The 19,833-nt window shown below is 32.5% G+C and overlaps 1 protein-coding gene across 22 annotated transcripts in view; it reads right to left on the reverse strand.

Moving 5' to 3' along the window:
* The window catches only part of Synj1 (synaptojanin 1), an 81,693-nt gene that overhangs the window by 33,352 nt on the left and 28,508 nt on the right, over positions 1 to 19,833 (reverse strand). For 8 of the 22 annotated variants that reach the window (XM_021725332.3, XM_021725329.3, XM_078044543.1 and 5 more), the window contains exons 7-15: positions 17,987 to 18,048; positions 16,337 to 16,433; positions 15,046 to 15,215; positions 13,976 to 14,057; positions 12,241 to 12,393; positions 9,962 to 10,118; positions 7,599 to 7,622; positions 4,318 to 4,509; positions 1,107 to 1,191 (exon numbers count right to left, since the gene is read on the reverse strand). In XM_021725332.3, the coding sequence (XP_021581007.1) occupies positions 1,107 to 1,191; positions 4,318 to 4,509; positions 7,599 to 7,622; positions 9,962 to 10,118; positions 12,241 to 12,393; positions 13,976 to 14,057; positions 15,046 to 15,215; positions 16,337 to 16,433; positions 17,987 to 18,048 (1,022 nt within the window). Of the gene's footprint in view, positions 1 to 1,106; positions 1,192 to 4,317; positions 4,510 to 7,598; positions 7,623 to 9,961; positions 10,128 to 12,240; positions 12,394 to 13,975; positions 14,058 to 15,045; positions 15,216 to 16,336; positions 16,434 to 17,986; positions 18,049 to 19,833 lie in introns of all 22 variants that reach the window. The other 14 variants (XM_021725333.3, XM_040286985.2, XM_078044536.1 and 11 more) reach the window with 3 other exon arrangements.

The raw sequence follows: 19,833 nt of genomic DNA on the forward strand, positions 1-19,833 counted from the left end.
TTTCAAGTTTAACTTCTAATATAATAAATATAACAACATTAATAAAATTTCTTTGAGATTGTTTTAGCCAGCTTTTTCACTGTTGTAACTGAAAGACCCGATCAGAACAACTGTAGAGGAGGAAAGATTTATTTAGGGGCTCGTGGTTTCAGAGGTATCAATCCATAGACAGCAGGCTCCATTCCTCAGGGCTTGAGGTGAGGCAGGACATCATGGTAAAAGAGTGTGGCAGAGGGAAACAGCTCATTTGATGATCAGAAAGCAGAGAAAGATATCTTCACTTGCCAGAATCAAATATATACCCCAAAGCTATGCCCCTAATGTACCACCTCCTCCAGCCATACCCCACCTACCTTCAGCCACCACTCAAGTTAATCTCATCAGGGATTAATTCATTGATTGTATTAAGACTCTCACAGCCCAATCCGTTCTCCTCTGAACCTTCTTGCATTGTCTCACATGTGAGATTTTGGGAGACACCCCACATAAAGATTCTCAATATTTTTAAGAGTGTAGAGAGATTCTTAGACCAAAAAGTTTAAGAACTGGTATTACATAGCTTAAAGATCACTTTTACATATATTATCTCAATTTATCCTGGCAACAATAACTAAATTACCTGTTATGGCTTGGATCTGAAATGTCCCCCATAGTCTCACGTTTTTAAAGACTTGGTCCCCAATGGAGCAAGGTTCAGAAATGGAGACTTGGGTAAGTGACTGGATCATGAGGACTCTGATTTCATCAATGGATCAATCCATTAACAGTTAAATAGATTACAGAGAGGTGCTAGAAAAGTGTAAACAGGTTGGTCACAGATGGAGGAAGTAGGTCATTGGGGACATGCCTTTGGAGACCCTGTCTCTCTCATGAGTTGAGCAGCCTTTTCCCTGGTAGGCCATGATGTTCTGCTTTACTTGAGGCTCAGAGCAATTAAGATGACTAACCATGGACTGAAACCTCTGAAACCATGAGTAAAATAATCCTTTTTCTCTCCAAGTTGTTTGTGAAGCATTTTGGTCACAGCAATGATGAAAAGCTAACATGTTACCTGTGTTCCAAGTCCCTCAATAAGAAAAATTTCCAGTGTTACTTGACCAGCTTACCTTGCATTCACAATGTTTCCAGCATTCAACTCTACCATTTCTTCAAAACCAATTGCAAATATATCAGTTGGTTTACTTCTTTTATCTACAATTAAGCATCCAAGAAATACTTTTAAATATAGCCTTAATCAAATTACAATCTCATCCAATAAAACGTAACACCAGATCTCATAAAAATCTACTTTTTGTGTTTTGAGTTAACTAATTCATACAAAAGGTAACATTACTTTAAATTTACTTTCTACTATATCTTAAACTTGATTCTTTAAGAAATACAATTGATCGACAAATACATAAAAAATGTTCAATATGTCTAGTAATTAGAGAAATGCAAATCAAAACTACTCTAAGATTTCATCTCACTCCAGTCAGAATGGCAGTTATCAAGAATACAAGCCACAATAAGTGTTGAAAGGATGTGGGGAAAAGGCACATTCATGAGTTGCTGGTGGGACTGCAATTTGGTGCAACCACTCTGGAAAGCAGTATGGAGATTCCTCAGAAAACTTGGAATGGAACCACCATTTGACCAAGCTATCCCACTCCTTGGTCTATACCCTAAAGACTTAAAAATAGCAAAGTACAATAATGCAGCCACTTCAATGTTTATAGCAGAACAATTCACAATTGCTAAACTGTGGAAGCAACCTAGATGCCCTTCAACAGATGAATAAATAAACAAACTGTGGTATATGTACACAATGGAATATTACTCAGCATTAAAAGAGAATAAAATTATGGAATTTGCAGGTAAATGGATGGAGTTGGAGAATAACACTCTAAGCAAAGTAAGCCAATCCCAAAAAACCAAAGACCAAATATTCTGAGAAGTGTATGCTGACACATAATGAGGGGTGGGGAGAATGGAGGAACTTTGATCGGGCAAAGGGGAGGGAGGGATGGGAAGGAAGGAGGTAAGGGGGCAGGAATTATGGTGGAATGAGATGGACATCATATCCTAGTTACATGTATGTCTACATGTGTGGTGTGACTCTACATCATGTACAACCAGAGAAATGAAAAGTTGTGCTCCATTTGTGTACAATGAATGCATTCTAAATACATTCTGCTATCATGTATAACTAATTAGAACAAATAAAAAAAAGTTTAAAAGATTATTACTCTTGGAAACCCTTAAGTAACATTTTGAAAGAATCTTACATTTGAGTCATGGACAATAGAGAAACTATTATCACTTCTTGAAGGCTAAAGTGAATCAAAATTGGAGAGGTGAAAGATTTATTAAGAAAAGACATAACGAATAAAGTGGCTGAGAAACTCTCAAATTTTGGAGATAACAGCTGGGAGGCATTTTTCATATTCGAATTTGAAACTTTTTGCTATTTCCTACATGAATGTAATCCAGGAAAAGGAGAAGAGAACCAGGGGTTAAGATACTTCACTTTGTCTCAGCTATTATCCTTTTTTATATCTGAAAGAACTAAAAAAGAAGGGAAGCTACTTCAGATAAGCAGTCCTGGGGTACTTTGGGGAACTTCATATTAAAAATAAAGACAAATAGCTAAAATGAGCCTAAAATATTATGAACTAATATTGAAAAATAAAAAAGTTTTGACTATTATTACATGCCAAGCTCAAATCTGCATCATATCTCATGTAGCTACCACACAAACAACTTATATAAGACAGAAAATTATCTTTGTTACAGACAGGAAAATGAAGCTTTGGAGAACCTATGAAACTTGCCTAAGTTCACACATCCATTGAGACATGGCATACACACTGTGGAGCCAAGCTGCCTTAACTCACACCCTCTTTGTGCCATTACTGCTATATGACCATGAGCAAATTATTTCCACTTTTCTATCTCAGTTTCCTCATCCATAAAGCTGGAATAATGTTAACATAATAGGTCTAAGACTAAATAAGCATCTGTAAATTATGTAGAATTACAGGGTTAGTTATTATTGTATTATTATTACCATTATTATTTCTTCTGTTTCCAGCTTGGATTAAATTAGGCAAAAAGGGCATTTTAATAAAAAGTTTTAGGAAAATCCCAGTGATTAAGTCAGGATTAAAATAAATTTTATTTTATTTTATTTTATTTTTTTTAAAGAGAGAGTGAGAGAGAGAGAGAGAGAGAGAGAGAGAGAGAGAGAGAGAGAGAGAGAGAGAGAGAGAGAGAAAGAGAGAGAATTTTTAATATTTATTTTTTAGTTCTTGGCGGACACAACATCTTTGTTGGTATGTGGTGCTTAGGATCGAACCCGGGCCGCACGCATGCCAGGCGAGCGCGCTACCGCTTGAGCCACATCCCCAGCCCTAAAATAAATTTTAAAAGACTAAAAAAAAAGAAAGAAAAAAATACTACTTTTTGTACTCATAACCTTCATATATAACATTGTTCATTATATACTTTTTTTTTTTTTTTAGAAAAAGGAAAAAAAGTTTTATTGCTTTGCTAGCAAAGGAGAAACACAGGGAACTCCTGTCCCAGAAGCTGTGATTCTGCCCATCAGCAGGAACAGATGTTTTTAAAGAGGTGACCCTATATACTATTTTTCAAAGTAATTTGATTTTTTTAAAAAAATTAAGTTCTCTTAAATTCCTTTTTCTAATGAGAATCATAATGAAAGCATCCTTACAATAAGTTTTGTAAGCCTACTTATAACCCACCCTGATATTTCTTACCATAGGAATTAAACAAAGAACTAGAATTGAAAAATTAGGCATATTAGTCTTGAAGAATAATATTCAAATTATCAGTTACAAAATAATCTTTGTTCATGTCAGTTTAAAAGATTAAAACAGACATCATTAACCAAAATATATGTATGAAGACACAAACTGGTATCAACATACTTTATATACAACCAGAGATATGAAAAATTATGCTGTATATGTGTATATATATGTGTAGTAAGAATTGTAATGCATTCTACTATCATTTAATTAAAAAAACAAAAGAATAAAACAGGACTAGTTTTTCTTACATGTGTGTGACTACCTTCAATGATATCTATTTACATCAAACCCTATTTCAAAACTCAACTATCAAAAGATAAAAAAGGTATAGAAATAAAAAAGAGGTAGATTTGACCTATAAAAATGTTGGCCCTCAAATTTATAAAGGAAGCCAAAGTTTCTTTTTAAAATTAATGCACATTATCAAGCACTACATTTGTTTCCTAAATCAACAAATCACCAGTCAGGTTTTAAAATTAAGACCACTTAATAAAAAGCCAACCTTGAAACTCCTGAATGCCAGCTAACTTGGGTGCATCAAGAAGCCAGTCAGTGAGCGTCTGATTCTTAAAAGCAATGCTGCGAAACTGCTTCCCACCATTCACATTCCAGGTTCCGACACATACTCTAATTTTCTTGGGTTTTGAATACTTGTAGAAGTTCTCACACATGCTCTTTAGTACTTTTGAAGATGCTAATCAAAAACAAAACACAACAGAATTTTAGCTGCATTATGCCATTTATAAAAATTTATTTTCATAACTGAGATATGAAAAGTGTAATTATCATCACAAGCACAAATAAGATACATGCACAGGCATAAAAATGATCTAGCATTGAATGCAAAGCCCAGCTTGAGGCAATTAAGCAACACACTTTTTAAAAAAAAAAATCAATAAAAACAAATATAATAGCCAAAGTTAAAAAACTATTACAAAATCATTATAGCAACATACAACATGCATAATAAACAGTTCCATTACAATGAAACATTTACTGTTTTAAAAAGTACAAAAATCTACAAGTTGAACATTTTTAGGAATATAGTAACTGGACTTTAAACAATTTTTATGAAGAGGCTGGTAAAAACTCATATTTTATTTCTCCTCAAATAAAAACATTTAAGAGCATTTATTTTTAAGATTTTTGCTACTGACAGGTAGCTTGATAAATAATGGCAAAAATATATATTATGGAAGATATGAGACAGCTGAAAATGAAATAGAAACAAAAGTCCTTAGGAATGGTCCATGAGGCCCTAAATAATTTATCTAATCCTTCTACCTTCTCCTTTTCACTCACTGTTCTGCCACTGGCCTCCTACTGTTTTAAAAAGATACCAGGTCTACTCCTACCATAGGGCCTTTGTCCTGGCCATTTCCACTGCCTGCAACGCTCTCACTGCACCTCCTTAAAGTCTTTTCAATGAAGTCATCCCTGACCACCTTATTTAAAACTGCTGTCTGCTCCTGACCTTCCATTACCCTCTATTGCTTGTTTTTTTCTCTAGCATCTACCATTTACAAACTATGTACAGGTTGAGCAATTCCAATCTGAAAATCCGAAATCCAGAAATTTTTGAGCACAAATATGATGCTCAAAAAATTTTGGATTTTTAAGCAGTTGAAATTTTGGAGTTTCCAATTAGGATACTCAAGCAGTAAATCTATGCAAATATTTCAAAACTCTGAAATATGAATCACTTCTGCCCCCAACCATTTTAGATAAGGGATATTCAACCTGTATTGGGATATTCAACCTGTATTTTATTTATTCATTGTGTAGCTATCTCCCTTCATGACAACTGAAAAAAGGTTGGTCTTGTTTACTGAAATATCCCTAGCAACAAAAAAGGTGCCCGATACAAAATAAAAATACAAAATTGCAAAATGAATGCTCAATACATTTTGAATCCTCAGCCTCTCTTCTTGCATATTTTTTGGTGTATCATCTATCTTGCCCTTCTAAGCCTACACCCCATCTTGGCACTTAAAAATAGAACTTTAACAGTACCTCAACCTAAAACCACAATATTTGCACTTAATTGGCAGTTAACTGGTAAGAGAAAAAGGAAATCAAAACTATTTCACCTTTTACCACATAATCTTACATTACTATGATATTATGAAGTATCAGTCTACTGATAAAATAAGAGTGGAAACAATAAGGATTATAATGCTTTAGGATTATTATAAATATAGTTTTAGTGAAAGAACTGTTGGTTCTGATAATAAGCATATCCCCATTGTTCCAGCAGTAGATATGCATATTTCTTACCCTCTTGCCAGTGATTTGACTACCTGAAGAGGTATTTGGACAGTAATAAAATCAGATTATTTGTTTTGGCCTGTTGGTATGGTTAATTGAAAGCTGACTGTACCTATATAAAAATCATTCTCTATTACTATGGTTTATCTTTGGTCTTTATCATTAAAGTCACTGCCATTGTTACTACTGTGAAGAGAGCTTCTAAAATACATTCTACACTGAAATACATTCTATGATTGTATAACTTGAAATATTAAGCAAGAGAATAATGAATAGCATGAACAAAAAGAGGTTGTGGCATTGTATAAATTAATAAAGTCAAATTGGTTTTTAAATGGAATAAGGTAATATGTATACACATACATATATGTATATTTGTGTAAAATATACACACAAACACACACATACACTAATGTACTTAAAGAAATAATGAATCTGTACTCAAACAACAGATGTCCATCCCTAAATACCACATCATTTCAGAAAATCACTATATGATCCCAAAACATAGCCAAGTGCTCTCTTCCCTACTCTTCTCAAAAGACTCAGAAAAATTAGGCAAAACAAATCTTAAGTAATTTGATACCAAATCTTAACAAGGGGAAGAAAAGATGTTATTTTCAGCCAAATTTCTGGCATGAGCTTTGTTGCTTTTATTCCTTTTGCCACATATTCGTCTTTAAAGACAAAATTGTAAACCTTGTCCACAGAATGAAGAAATGGGCTCCTCTGAATAAATAGGCAGGAAAAATAATAACCTTTAGGTATTATGTACTTAAGTCTTCTGACTTGGTTAGTAATACTAGTGTTTTTAAATTAAACAATTTCAGATCATATTTTAGTGCAGGTCTGTAGTTATAGAATATTGTCATCCAGCCGGGCGCAGTAGTGCACGCCTGTAATTCCAGTGGCTTAAGAGACTGAGGCAGGAGGATCCTGAGTTCAAAGCCAGCCTTAGCAAAAGTGAGCCATTAAGCAACTCAATGAGTCCCTGTCTCTAAATAAAATACAAAATAGGTCTGGGCATGTGGCTCAGAGGTTGAGTGTCCTTGAGTTCACACCTCACTATCATCCCCTCCCCAAAAGAGAATATTGCCATCCATAATGTAAGAAAATGTGACAATGCTTTTTCACCACTGTGACTGCCACAGTTGAGAAGCCACAAATAACACAGATAGCATTCTGAAATTAATCCAAAGGAAGGTATAGAACTAACAATGCTTGTTTAAAGAAATAAAAAAATGAAATTAAAACTAGCTGAATTATCTTTAATTGGAATCAAGCCATTGATATGAGAAGATACAGAACTTTGTATATCTCCTTCTAAATGAAGTACTTAACTTTTAAAGTAACATTTTTCTTTCAGATTAAAACAAAATATCAATTTATCCTGTTAGAGTCTGAGGACAAAATGAGAAAATTTCCAATTACATCTTTTTATTTGTGTACAGTATAAACTTTAGAAAAAGAAAGAAAAAGTTGCTTTTATTTATAGATCAATTGACTATACTGTACCTGACTGTAATGTCTGTTCAGAAACTATGGATGCACCAGGAAGAAAACAAAGAATCATTAGTAAAACAACAAGTTACAGTTAAAATCCAGAGTGTTATGGTAAAACATTCTGAGATGATCTCACTTTTCTTTAAAAAAGTTAATTCAATGACTTGATTTTTTTCCTGTTGACTATAGGACACCAAAGATTACAAATAGATGACAATAACTGATACAAATCCTCTGCATCACAGGATATTCTACAGTGACTCAGCTCCACTGTTTCACAATCAGAAGGCCCAAAGCCTGCTCTTTCAGTTGCTTCTGTGTTTGTGTATATGTGTGCATGTGCACATGTTTAAGGATATGAATATGAAAATTTAGGAAGGTGAAGACTCTAAAGATATGGAAAGTACTGCTCTAATACATACCTTTAAGTATGTCTCCTGAGACTCACCAGTTGATAAGTACTATCAGTTCAGCTGTAACAAGATATATACATTCTAAAAACATCACTGTATTATGCAAAATTGTGCCAATTCCCAGAGAGAATTGGGGTTTATGAGGAAAATAGGGTTGGGGCATCACATTAAAAACTTCAACAGTAACATACCAAAGTGATAGGAACCTAATAAACACAATAGCATGTATTATGCATGTTAAAAGGTTACAAAGTACATGAATACTACAATAATGCACTTCATCTTGAAAAGATATGAAGTTAACTTGTAGAAATGGGAATCAGAAGGGCATAAAAATTGTGAATGCTAGCAGAAAGGTTATTGGAAAAATGGATGAGCAGTTGAAATACCAGATGAGGATAGGTATAGCTCATAACACACCGGGTGAATTGGGGTAAAGAAGATGTATTAAGATACATGCTTATGTGTATGTGTGCTTTACATATTTGTTATTTGTACCCATCTCAGTTTTATTGGATACAGTTTTCTACATTTACCTAATGTTGCTTGCCATCAAAATCACGCATAAGCTCATGCAAAGTTGGCATTATGCTCAAATCACTCCTAATATATCAACCATACTGGAACAAATTCCCAGTCTCAAAACAAGCGTTATAGCAGAACTGACTGCACTAATTTTTTAAAGGAATATTTTACATCTAGTAAAATGTGCAGGAAACTAAAAATCTGATGCTCAAGTCTGGGAATTACTTGGGTTCTTTGCTGCTCTTTTCCTTCAACCACTTACTTTCAATTGTTGCTTATTAATGCCTCCACATCAAAGTAGGCACAGGTGGAAAGAGGTGACAAAACATAAATCAGTCAGTCTCTACTTTTGAAAGCCAGAAAGAAAGCCTGAAGTCAATAATAGTAGCTAAGACCAGATCTTTTTCCCCAGAGTCTGAGGAGTCAGTCTTGGTCCCCTAGCCTCTAACAGATGCATGAGGAGCTGATCATAATCCCTTCAGAGCACTATGTGGAATTCTAAGAGCTCACAATCATCTATTTGGCCAAATAATTAAACAAAAGGACATAACTTGATGCATAAACAATTTTCTTCACTTGAGCAGGAAACACTAGAAGGTTTATATGGGGCTAACAGTAAAAAAAAAAAAATGTCAACAGCGCTATAAAGTCAAAATGGAAAAACAGTGGAAGTATGGAAGAAGTCCAATTTATTTTGTCAATTATAAACCAATAAAGCTCAGACGTGAAAAAAAGGAACACTAATCTACTACATATATAAAGAATGCTGAGTTTTCCTACAGTACTATTTTTATGTGCTCACTGACATAAGAAATTCATTTGATTTTAAATAAAGACAGAATGGAAGATAAAAAGCTATCTTAAAAAACCATATATTTATGCCAAATATTGAATTAGTAATAGCAGTTAATGACCAGTAATAAGCACTACTTTATATTATTGATTAATGTGATTTAATATTTATTTCAACTATCACAATAAAGTTAAGACAAAGTACAGAATTTTGGGGGGTGGCGATTAGAAAAATAAACAACATATTCATTTTTTCAATAAAGTATTTAAAATATAATTAGATTATTGAACGTTCTATTATAAGTGCTAGCTGAATATTATATGAAAACTCACCTATTATAAAGTTGGTAATACATAAGATCATTTACTCCCTCACTTGTTATCTAAGAAGAAAATATGCATAATCTAGAGAAGAAAATATTTGGCCAGTTTCTGTTTAAATAATACCACTAACAGTATAATCATTTTAAAAAGACAAGCTACAGTTGAAGAATCAATTTTTAAAAATCACCTTTACAAAAATTCCTTCCAAAACTATTTAATCAACTATGATCTAAATATTATTTGTTTTAATGTTTACATTTACCTCTTCAACTTTTACAAGAATTACATAAAATAAATAAAATATAAAGTAAGTACACATACCACGCAAACTTCCAGTAGTTAAAAGTGCCCGAGCTTTGTCAGCTAAATCACTGTTTAGAGTGTTTCCCAGTAGCAAAACATCAATGGCCTCTTGCTTGGAGCTATCAAAGAAGTTATTCTGAATTGTTCTGGTAACAGAACGAGCACCATCTTTTAACTTTCCAGCCTGTTGAGGGAGAAAGAAGCATGAGTTTTCATTCTAAATACTGTTCATTTTACTTGAGTCAATATTTTGCAAGTATAAATTGGTTTCATATGTTTTTAGTTTAAAAAGGACCTAATCACCTTACTTTGCAGGTACAACCGTTACATTAAAAGGCCTCAAGATGTCACTATTTCCTTTCTTCTCTCACATAACAGTTCACAAAGAAAGAAAAAAGCTAAGTGCCACAATTACATCCAGTAGTGATACAGAAAAGTAAAGGAAATAACCAGAAGTGTACTTATATAGTTTGTATATTTAGAGTCATTTTCTGTCCTATACAAATATAAATCATAAAAATAATAAACATATTCCTACAGTGAGGTGATTATGACTTTTAATATATATGTCTTTTACTTAGGCATGTTAGTTATCTCAAAGAGGATTCAATTTGATCTTACAGATTTTGACTGTCCAAAACAAACAAACAAACAAAAAAACCCAAATATAAAAACAAAAACCCCCAAACTCTTGCCTTTTAAAAAATAACTTTAATTTATAATATACTTTTCTTTAAAGGAATAACAATAATTAGACTTCTTTTCAGAATAAAGAGTCATTTTCTTCAATGCCACCAAATGAATGCCACTCTATTTTTACTTAAATTTCACATTAAAACATTGTTTCCCTTCAGATGATAACATACACAAATGATATTGAAAAAACACTCACCATTCACATTATCAGGCAATTAATCAAAAGGAACCCAGAGAAAGGAAAAGAAAGAGCAGTTCAGATGTTAGATTTTAGCTCATTTCAGTCTAGTATATTTAATATAAAAAGGTTTTTTATATTATATTTTTATCTACATATTGTAAATGATAAAAGTCTACTGAAAATATATGTAACTTCTGTACATATATTGACTTAGTCATGGAAGAAACAATAAAGGCAGATTATTTTAAGCAATAGTTGTAGAGAATCAGCTTTTAATAGCAAGAAGTATGTCTATTTAAGAGAAATAAATGAAAGTTTAACAATTACAGGTTTTCAAATATAGGAAGCATTTAAGAAGTAAATATTTTTAAAAGTCAATGCAAACTATTCCTAAGAGTTGAGCAAAAGAAACTCTGCAAGTGAGGCCAAAATCTCTGAGTTGAGGCATAGCATTTTATGTGATACAGAAGAGGAGAAATTCAGATTTGGAAAATTCAAAAGACACAGAGACGACAAATGTCATTACAGAATTTCCATTGCTATATTGAAGTTCAATGTGAACTATAAAAGTTGTAAATGTTCTCATTTCTATTCCTTAAATAATGAGGGATTTTTAGAGATCTGAAATAATAGATTCAAGTGAAACCAGGATCCCTTAAAAGTTAAACACTATTTTAAGGATAAAAAATAATGATAAATAACCCAATATACTTCCAAAATTCCACAATAAGGACCAAATATTAAAGGGTAAAGTAGTCTACAGATAATATCAGCAATCAAAAAATAATGATGAAAATCAGAATTATAATTAAATCCGTATCTTGTACTTCTCTGGCACATTCTGACAGCCTCATTTTCAAAGCAAAATAAGTAGAAGGACAAAAACTCAACAATAAAGCCCTAGAAATGTTAATAGTAGGTTTTGCATAAATTATTGATGGATTTATTTGTCCATTCAGCATTTGTCATATATCTATTCAATGTCAGGTGCTATGTCAAGTTCAGGGGACACAAAGCTATATGAGATAGGATACTATATTAGGAGGACCACGGTAAGAAAAAAAATCACTTTTACAATTAATATAAAGGATAAAAAAGTAAAATATACATTCAAGGTAAAAATCATAAAAATAGCAATACATGCTATCTTAGTGGATTATCTCTGATTAAATTAGTCTCATATACGTACCCTTCTCAAAACTAAAAAATTTTTTTCCATTTAATTATTATCATCCACCATAGAAGGAAGTATCAAAGAGGGCACAAAAGCATGATAAAACAGAATTTTAAAGTAGATATCTATTAACTTAAAAATCTGTTAGTTTTTTAAAAAGTCACTTTAAAGCTTTATTAAGAGAAAATGGAAAAAAAAGAAAATGAAAGACTATCATTGGTAATATTATGATAGATCTGGATCTACCTTAGCCTTCCCTTCAAGAGCTCCAGTTCCCGCATATATCTTACTGATGGAATCACCATTCACAGACCACATGGACCGAAAAACTTCTTGAAAGCGAGTCACCAACTGAGGTTTCTCAGCCAAGCCAAGAGCTTCCAACTGTTTAGCCAGCATCTAAATCAGCAAACAAGAACCTTTTATAAACATGATAATGAATTGTAATGACTCTTAAGAACTTATTAGAATCAAATAAAAATTTATAGTTATAGGACAATGAGACTGGTTTCTGAAAACATGAACATTTTACTAGGCTGTTGTCTTCTACCACTTCAATTTTTGAAGTACATGCCACACCAATGAAAACTAAAGTAACTTTATATTCCCTTTATTAATAAAAAACTTCTTTCTGATTAAATGATAAAATTAATCTTCAAGTGTTCCTATAAATCAGACTAGTTTACCTTGATCACCTAAAAGATATAATTAATCAACAGTATTCATCAGAAAACATTTATCTAGTTTTCCCAAATATATATGGAAATAGCAAAGTTGCTTTAATTTTTGGATGTGATTCTACAAGTTTGGATAATAAAAGTCAAGAGAGTATAAAGAAAAGGAAAGCTGTTCTTAAACTGTCACACAAATAAAGAAAATAAGTTACAGCTTTGCATACGTCATGACAGATTTTTATATATCAAATCTATATTGATAGTATGTACAAAGGAGAACTAGGAGGAATACAGCAGGCAAGGAATTTAAGGAGCTTTGGGCTACCACAATTCCTCCATCTCAGATAACAAATAGTACAAGTGTTCAGAGAAGTTTCTGCTCATTACTTTATGTGAATTCTAGCCTTGAAATCTGGCAAAGTCAAAGCAATACAAAATCCTTCTTCAATCTGCTTCTCTTACTTGGAATCCAGTAATATTCTGTGCCTTTTATTTTTACTTAACTCCTATTTATGTTTTCTTTTACCATATATTTTAAGCATAGTGATTATCCATAATTATATAAGAATCAAAAACTAAAATAACATTAAAAACGGTAAATAGATTCCCCAAGACTTAGAGCAGAATTGTTCTTTGCTAGAATGGAAAACAAAATAAGCCCCCAGGACAAGAGCTCCTTCATCATTTAAACTTTCCCCTTTCAAGGAAGTGGGTGAAACTGATCTTACTTCACTATTAGTTTGTTTTTGCCTACCCTCGCATTAAAATTTGTAACCAGTCAACCAAATATTGTACCAGGGAACATTCTTGAATCTAGTTTCCAATAGTGGAAGGTCAGCTAAGACTGATCCTGCAAATTAACACCTGTTATACTTTTCATTACAAGTTTTAAGTATTTCAATAAGCTTACTCAGAATTCATGAAAGTATATTCAGTCACTTAAAGCCAGAACATGGAAAAAACCCGTGGCAATGTGATAAAATCCATTTAAATAATCAACATGCCTTTTTCCCTCCTTTTCTTTTTTCTTGGAATTATTGGAATACTATAAATAATCAGTTTTTCAAAGAGAATAGAAGGAAATAGACAGCTACATAAAGAGAATGTGAGGAACAGATAAAGGAAAACATTTAAATCAAAAGGTATTTTAGCAAAAAAAAAAGACTAGAAAAGAAGTAGAAATGCATTTAATGAAACATAACTTCATTTTTATATTCTGAAAAGAAACTAGTGAAAAATATAAGTATTATAAAAGCATTTAAAGAGGCATATGGTAGAGGATACATGCATTTTAATTTATTTTTTACCTCTAGGCCAAGAAATGCCTGCACACTATTTGTTCTATCAAGACAATCCAAGCAATTTGTTCGAACTGTACCACTCTGGCATCTGTAATAGTTTCAATAAAGTTAATACAACTAGTTTGCAACAAAAATAAAACTAAAACAACTGAGTTGATTAAAATAACTGAGATGATTAAAACATAGCACCCCTTTTATTATTACAATTTTCAAACATACTAAAAAGATGAATTATGCCATGACTATCCATACAGTCACCATGAAGAATCTATAATGTATTCACATTGTGCCATATAGTCTTTATCTATGATACACTTACTTTTAATTAGGCCAGTAGTCTGGAACTAAACAAACATTCAGATTTATAATCCTGTAGTCCTTTGCACTTAAAAGATAATCAAATATTCAGGGAAAGAAGTTTAGAAAATTTAAGGTCTACCTTCTCTATTGACTATCCTATAACATTGCTATGGCATTGATATTAAGTAAATTTAAAAAGGTGAAAAAATTAAAAATTTAAATGTTATTCACAAAGTTTACCTCAACCTATATTCTGAACTTAAATCCTACAATATTTACTTTTTTTCCTTTATTGCTTATACAAAACTGAAAATTTAAATTACACTAAAGCAGAGAGTAAGCATATACCATTTATTTCTATTTGCACTTAACAGTTTTAACCAGGGTCAAAAAACATTAACACATTAATTATTTTTAAAAAATGGAATAGTTTCATAGATAACAGCAAGAGGTCTAGAGCCAGATATATCTTAGCTCCAATACTTCCTAGTCATGTGACTTGGAACAGATTAGAGACTATGACTTGATTTCCTCAAATGTAAATGCACATAACAGAGCCTATCCCCATAGCCACTAATATTGAAACACAGACTATGCTGCCTTTCCCATAGTATGTGCTCTTATTTATTGAATTCTATAGAAAATTCAGCATAAAAATGATATTTAAATTTTAAACTTTAATTTTAAAAAGGAAATTAAAGAGTCCAAAGATAAGAATAAATTTAAAAGTATAGCAAAGTTTCAATTTAAAGAACAGAGAAAGACAGCAGTCAAACCTTTGAACTTCACTTCCATCAAAATAAAAAAATCCATCATCTAGAAACTTCTGGACTTGAGGTTTAAGAACACCATGTAATTTTTCTGCCTTTCCTCCTTTAACCATTTGATGATAATCAAAATTCACCATATGGATATCAGCAGCATGTTCAGAAGCTTTTAAATGACTCTGAAAAGTAAAAAAGGCAAATAGTAATCTGAATGTTAAATGTGACCTTATTGACACTAACAGTAAAATGGAAAATTACCTGCTGGTACCTAATGTCATGTATTCCCTAAAACCTCATATACTATCCCTGAGAAACTGAGTGACATAATTAATACCAGGAAACTTAAATAACATTCTGGCCTGATTTAGAAAATGAAAAATTATTTCCAATCACAAGTATTTTATTTTCCAACACAATTTAGTAACTGTTTATACTAATTACAGAATTTCAAAGTATTCTCTTTTTGTAACACAAAGTATCAAGAACTGAAAGATTAATTTTCTATACTTTCATTTAATAATACATTTTAAAGTACACTACTAAAAATTCACATTCTAAAGTATAATCTGTTTATTAACAATACTTATATCACAAGGTTAAAATATAGCCAAATAACTAGGTTACTTTTTAGACATGTGAGACTGAACTTTAAAAAATGATTTCTACCATTTTAAGTTTATAATTTTATTTAACATCATTATTTATATTAATTCAATATTGATTCAATAAGCATTTATTTATTTTGTTTTGTTTTTGTGGTGCTGGGGATTGAACCCAGGGCCTTGTATATGTGAGGCAAGTACTCTACCAACTGAGCTATATCCCAGCCCTTAATAAGCACTTATTAAAAGTAATTTTCTCGAGAAGCCAGGCATTTGAGTTCCTTTCACTTGTCTTCTCTTCATCTACACACGACAGTATAGTGTTGTGTGTACACAAATGACTCGGGCTTCTGGGACATAGGCAATCAATAAAGGAGGAAACTGCCTGAAATTTCTCTACTAATGATAGATGAACACTTTTGCTTGGGGGGGTGGTATTTTTCTGCTTCTCTAAAAAATTAAATAGCAGATTAAAAAAAGAAGGACAACTGTCTTGAAAGCTTTCCAAAATTCAAATTTCAGCAGCACAGTCTAAATTGTTCTCTAATGGTTCCAAAGAATTAGAGACTCCAATAAGTACTAACCTTTCTCTAGGAAATAATTTGTATCCCAGGAGAATCTGATTATTGTATTATTTTTTAAAAATACTATTCTAGGTGACCATGGTCCAGAACAAAAGAAGAAATGGCCATACTTACCTGGAAAGCCTTACTTAGCATATGTTCACCTTCTTTAGATCCAAGCAAATTTACAATTATTTGTTTGCCATATAAATTCTTAAGTGTTCTAAAATGCCTATTGAGGAGAAAAAGGAAATAAGCATATGTCAAATGATAAGCCACCCAAAAAAAAACCAGAATCCATTTTATTTTCCACTGGAGCTTTACAGTTATACGTAGTTGTTGGGTTCATCTCTATAAACTCATACATACACAGAATTAAGACTTCACCTAGGTGTCAGTATTTTAAACTCAGACAATTGGCCAAATTGGGTATAAATCTTATACCTCTGAATTTATGAAAACTCAGTTAATGCAATTTCCTCTCTGACTTATGGACTCTCACCCATGCTGAAGCTATGGACTCATCCAGCTCCCTCTTCACTCTGGAAGACTGGCCCCAGACAAAACAAGGTATCAGTAAGGTCATTACATACTCTGAAAACATTTAGAAGGACCTCCTTACTAGGTATAATTCTTGAAAACTAGGCCCTGAATATGAGTCTTCTTTCTCTCCACTTTCAATCATTCCAGAAGCTATACAGCAGTCTTTCCCTATCTGTGGTTTCCCTTTTCCTTGGGCTTCTGGGACATAGGCAAGCAATAAAGGAAGAAAAATAAAAAAGTTTTAGTTACTCAAGATCAACCGCAATCCAAAATTGTTAAAATTGGTCTTGATTCTTTCGAGAGAGGGAAGCCAAATTCACATAATTAATTTTTGTGTGTGTGTGTGTGGTAGGGGTGAGCCCAGTGGTGCTTAACTATTGAGCCACATTCCTAACTCTTTTTATTTTGAGACAGGTTCTCGCTAAGTTACTCAGGGCCTCACAAAGTTGCTCTGGCTGGCTTTGAAACTGCAATCCTCCTGCCCCAGCCTCCTGAACTGCTGGGATTATAAGGCATGCACCACCACACCCAGCTACACAACTTGTTTATTACAGTATATTGTTGTTAACAGTCCTATCTTATTCGATCTTGTTCCTAATTTTTTACCTTGCCTAATGTCTAAACTAAATTTTATCACAAATATATATGTTTAGGAAAAATCAGTATACAAATAGATACATGAGGTTTCAGGCATTCCCAGGGAGGAGGGGGTGTCTCACAATGTATACCATGAGGATAAAGGGGACTACCAGATAGAGGGATACCATATGTAGGAAATAAAGCATGAGCTTCATCTGTGATTTAAAATTTTCAAGAAGGAACATTTAGAAAACTAAAAAGAAACAGTGGTCATTAAATGTTTTATTTAATTCAACACACCTAAAATATTTCTACATGCAATCACTATAAAATAAATATTGATATATTTTATACTAAGTGAAATCAAGTACACATTTGACATTTATAATACATCTCAGTTTGGACTTGTCACATTTTAAGTGCTTAGCAGCTATATTTGGCTAGTAGCCAGCAGGGAACAATGCACCCAGAATGGAAGTCTTAAGGCTAACAAGAGTAAGATCCACCCCTAGAAGTTATAACATTACAGTCTTCAAACTGAATTAGAAGTCAGAGGAATTTTACATGGCATCAAAAAAGTTGAAAGCACTCAGTAAACACAAGTAATCTCACTGCTTAATAATATCAAAACTTATAGCACTATGTAAAAATAATGAGTCTTACCTGTCAAAAGCAGGTGCATTAGCTTCAAAACCCCTTGACATACGGACACGATGGGATCCCACCTTAGACAAGAAAAATATATTTAACCACATCAAAAACCAACTTGTAGACAAGAAAATATCATTGTTTGAAATATGTAACAATCCATTTGTTGAACACACAGTAGTAAATCAAATAGCTGATGACAATCTTAAAAAAAAAAAAACAGTTCTAAAAGTTTCCCCTCCCTTTTATTTCTAAAAAAGCAATCTAATTAAAAAAGAATTACAAGTTACACCATTATGAAATACTTTTCACCTAATAATAATTTTCATTGATTTAGTGCTTTCATACATATTACCTCATTTTTAACTTCAATCTACTTGCCCCATGTAAGTTAATAGATAACTTGCCCTCTTAGATCTACATAATCAATTCCAAAAAAGATTCAGATGATATTTTTACATCTCCTGACCTAAATTACTGCTCTTCCAAACTGCCTACCACTACTATGTCCATGTGTCTTTCTCTTTGCTATGGTGAATACTCCATAATCACCTCTCCCTCACCAAAAGCTCCAATGAATTAAAAATGTAATTCCTTCCAGGAAAAAGACCCTTTCCAAGTCAACCCCAAAGCCATGCAGTTAGAGTAACAGCACATTTTTCAGAATTAGAAATTTGGGATTAAATGAAATATACAAGATAGAACATATCTATCTGCTGTATATTCTCATAATGTCTCTTTCTACACATAGGAGTGTGGTAGAGAGATGAGGCAAGACTGAGGAAGATCTAACAGAAGAAATACAAAGGTAAGACCAATTTGAACTTTAACATTTTTCTCTGAGATGCTAAGATCAAAGTTCCCTAGAATTCATTCTTGCTAATCTGTGAACAAAGTGACTCTAAGTATAGGAGGTATAGAAGGAGGGTTGCCATATCAGTCATATAGTTTGACCAAAAAAAAAAAAAGAGAGAGAGAGAAAATAATCTCTAATATGCTTATCCAATCTCAAAACTGAATTGAAATATTAACATCAAGTATTCTCCCTTGCTGTCCTAAATCGGACAACATAAGGATTATCCTGATAACCAGTGGATTCTCTTTTTTCTTTTTTATAAGAATTTGAATGCTCTACCTTAGATTCACATTTACACTAACTGAATCATTTGATTGAGTTTCATCCTATACTACTTGAAAGTCTTCATAAAATTTTAAAATTAGAAAAATGTGAGGTGGGGTTGTGGCTCAATGGCAGACTACTTGCTCAGCATGTTTGAAGCACTAGGTTCAATCCTCAGAACCACATATAAATAAATAAATTTTTAAAAAGTACATCAACAGCCAAAAAATATTAAAAGAAAAGAAAAATGTGTGCCTTAGGGCTGGGGCTGGGGCTCAGCAGTAGAGCTGTGTGGGGCCCTGGGCTCAATCCTCAGCACCATATAAATAAAATAAAGATATTGTGTCCACCTACAACTAAAATAAAACATTTTTTAAAAAGAAAAGAAAAATGTGTGCCTCAGGAGATTAAATATTTTAAACTGGAGAAAACTCAGCAAAAGTTGACACCTTCTCTTTAGCATGATCTCAGGTTAACTGCCTATACATATACAAAAGTTTAAGACATAGCATTTTTTTATTGTTTAATATTTATCTTGCATAACACTGTAATTATCAATAAGGTGAAAAAAATATAAATTCTCATGTTTTTAATTAATGCCTGTGGTTGTTCCCCACCATCCCAACACACAGATACTTGTAGGTGGATATCACAGCTCTGATAGCAATAGATTGGTTAATTAGACTGGGTTTTATTACTTATTGTTAAAGGAAAAATTCCGTAATAAAAGAGCTAATATAAA

The sequence above is a fragment of the Ictidomys tridecemlineatus genome, chromosome 3, assembly GCF_052094955.1.
Source record: "Ictidomys tridecemlineatus isolate mIctTri1 chromosome 3, mIctTri1.hap1, whole genome shotgun sequence".
In the NCBI taxonomy this organism is placed as follows: domain Eukaryota; kingdom Metazoa; phylum Chordata; class Mammalia; order Rodentia; family Sciuridae; genus Ictidomys; species Ictidomys tridecemlineatus.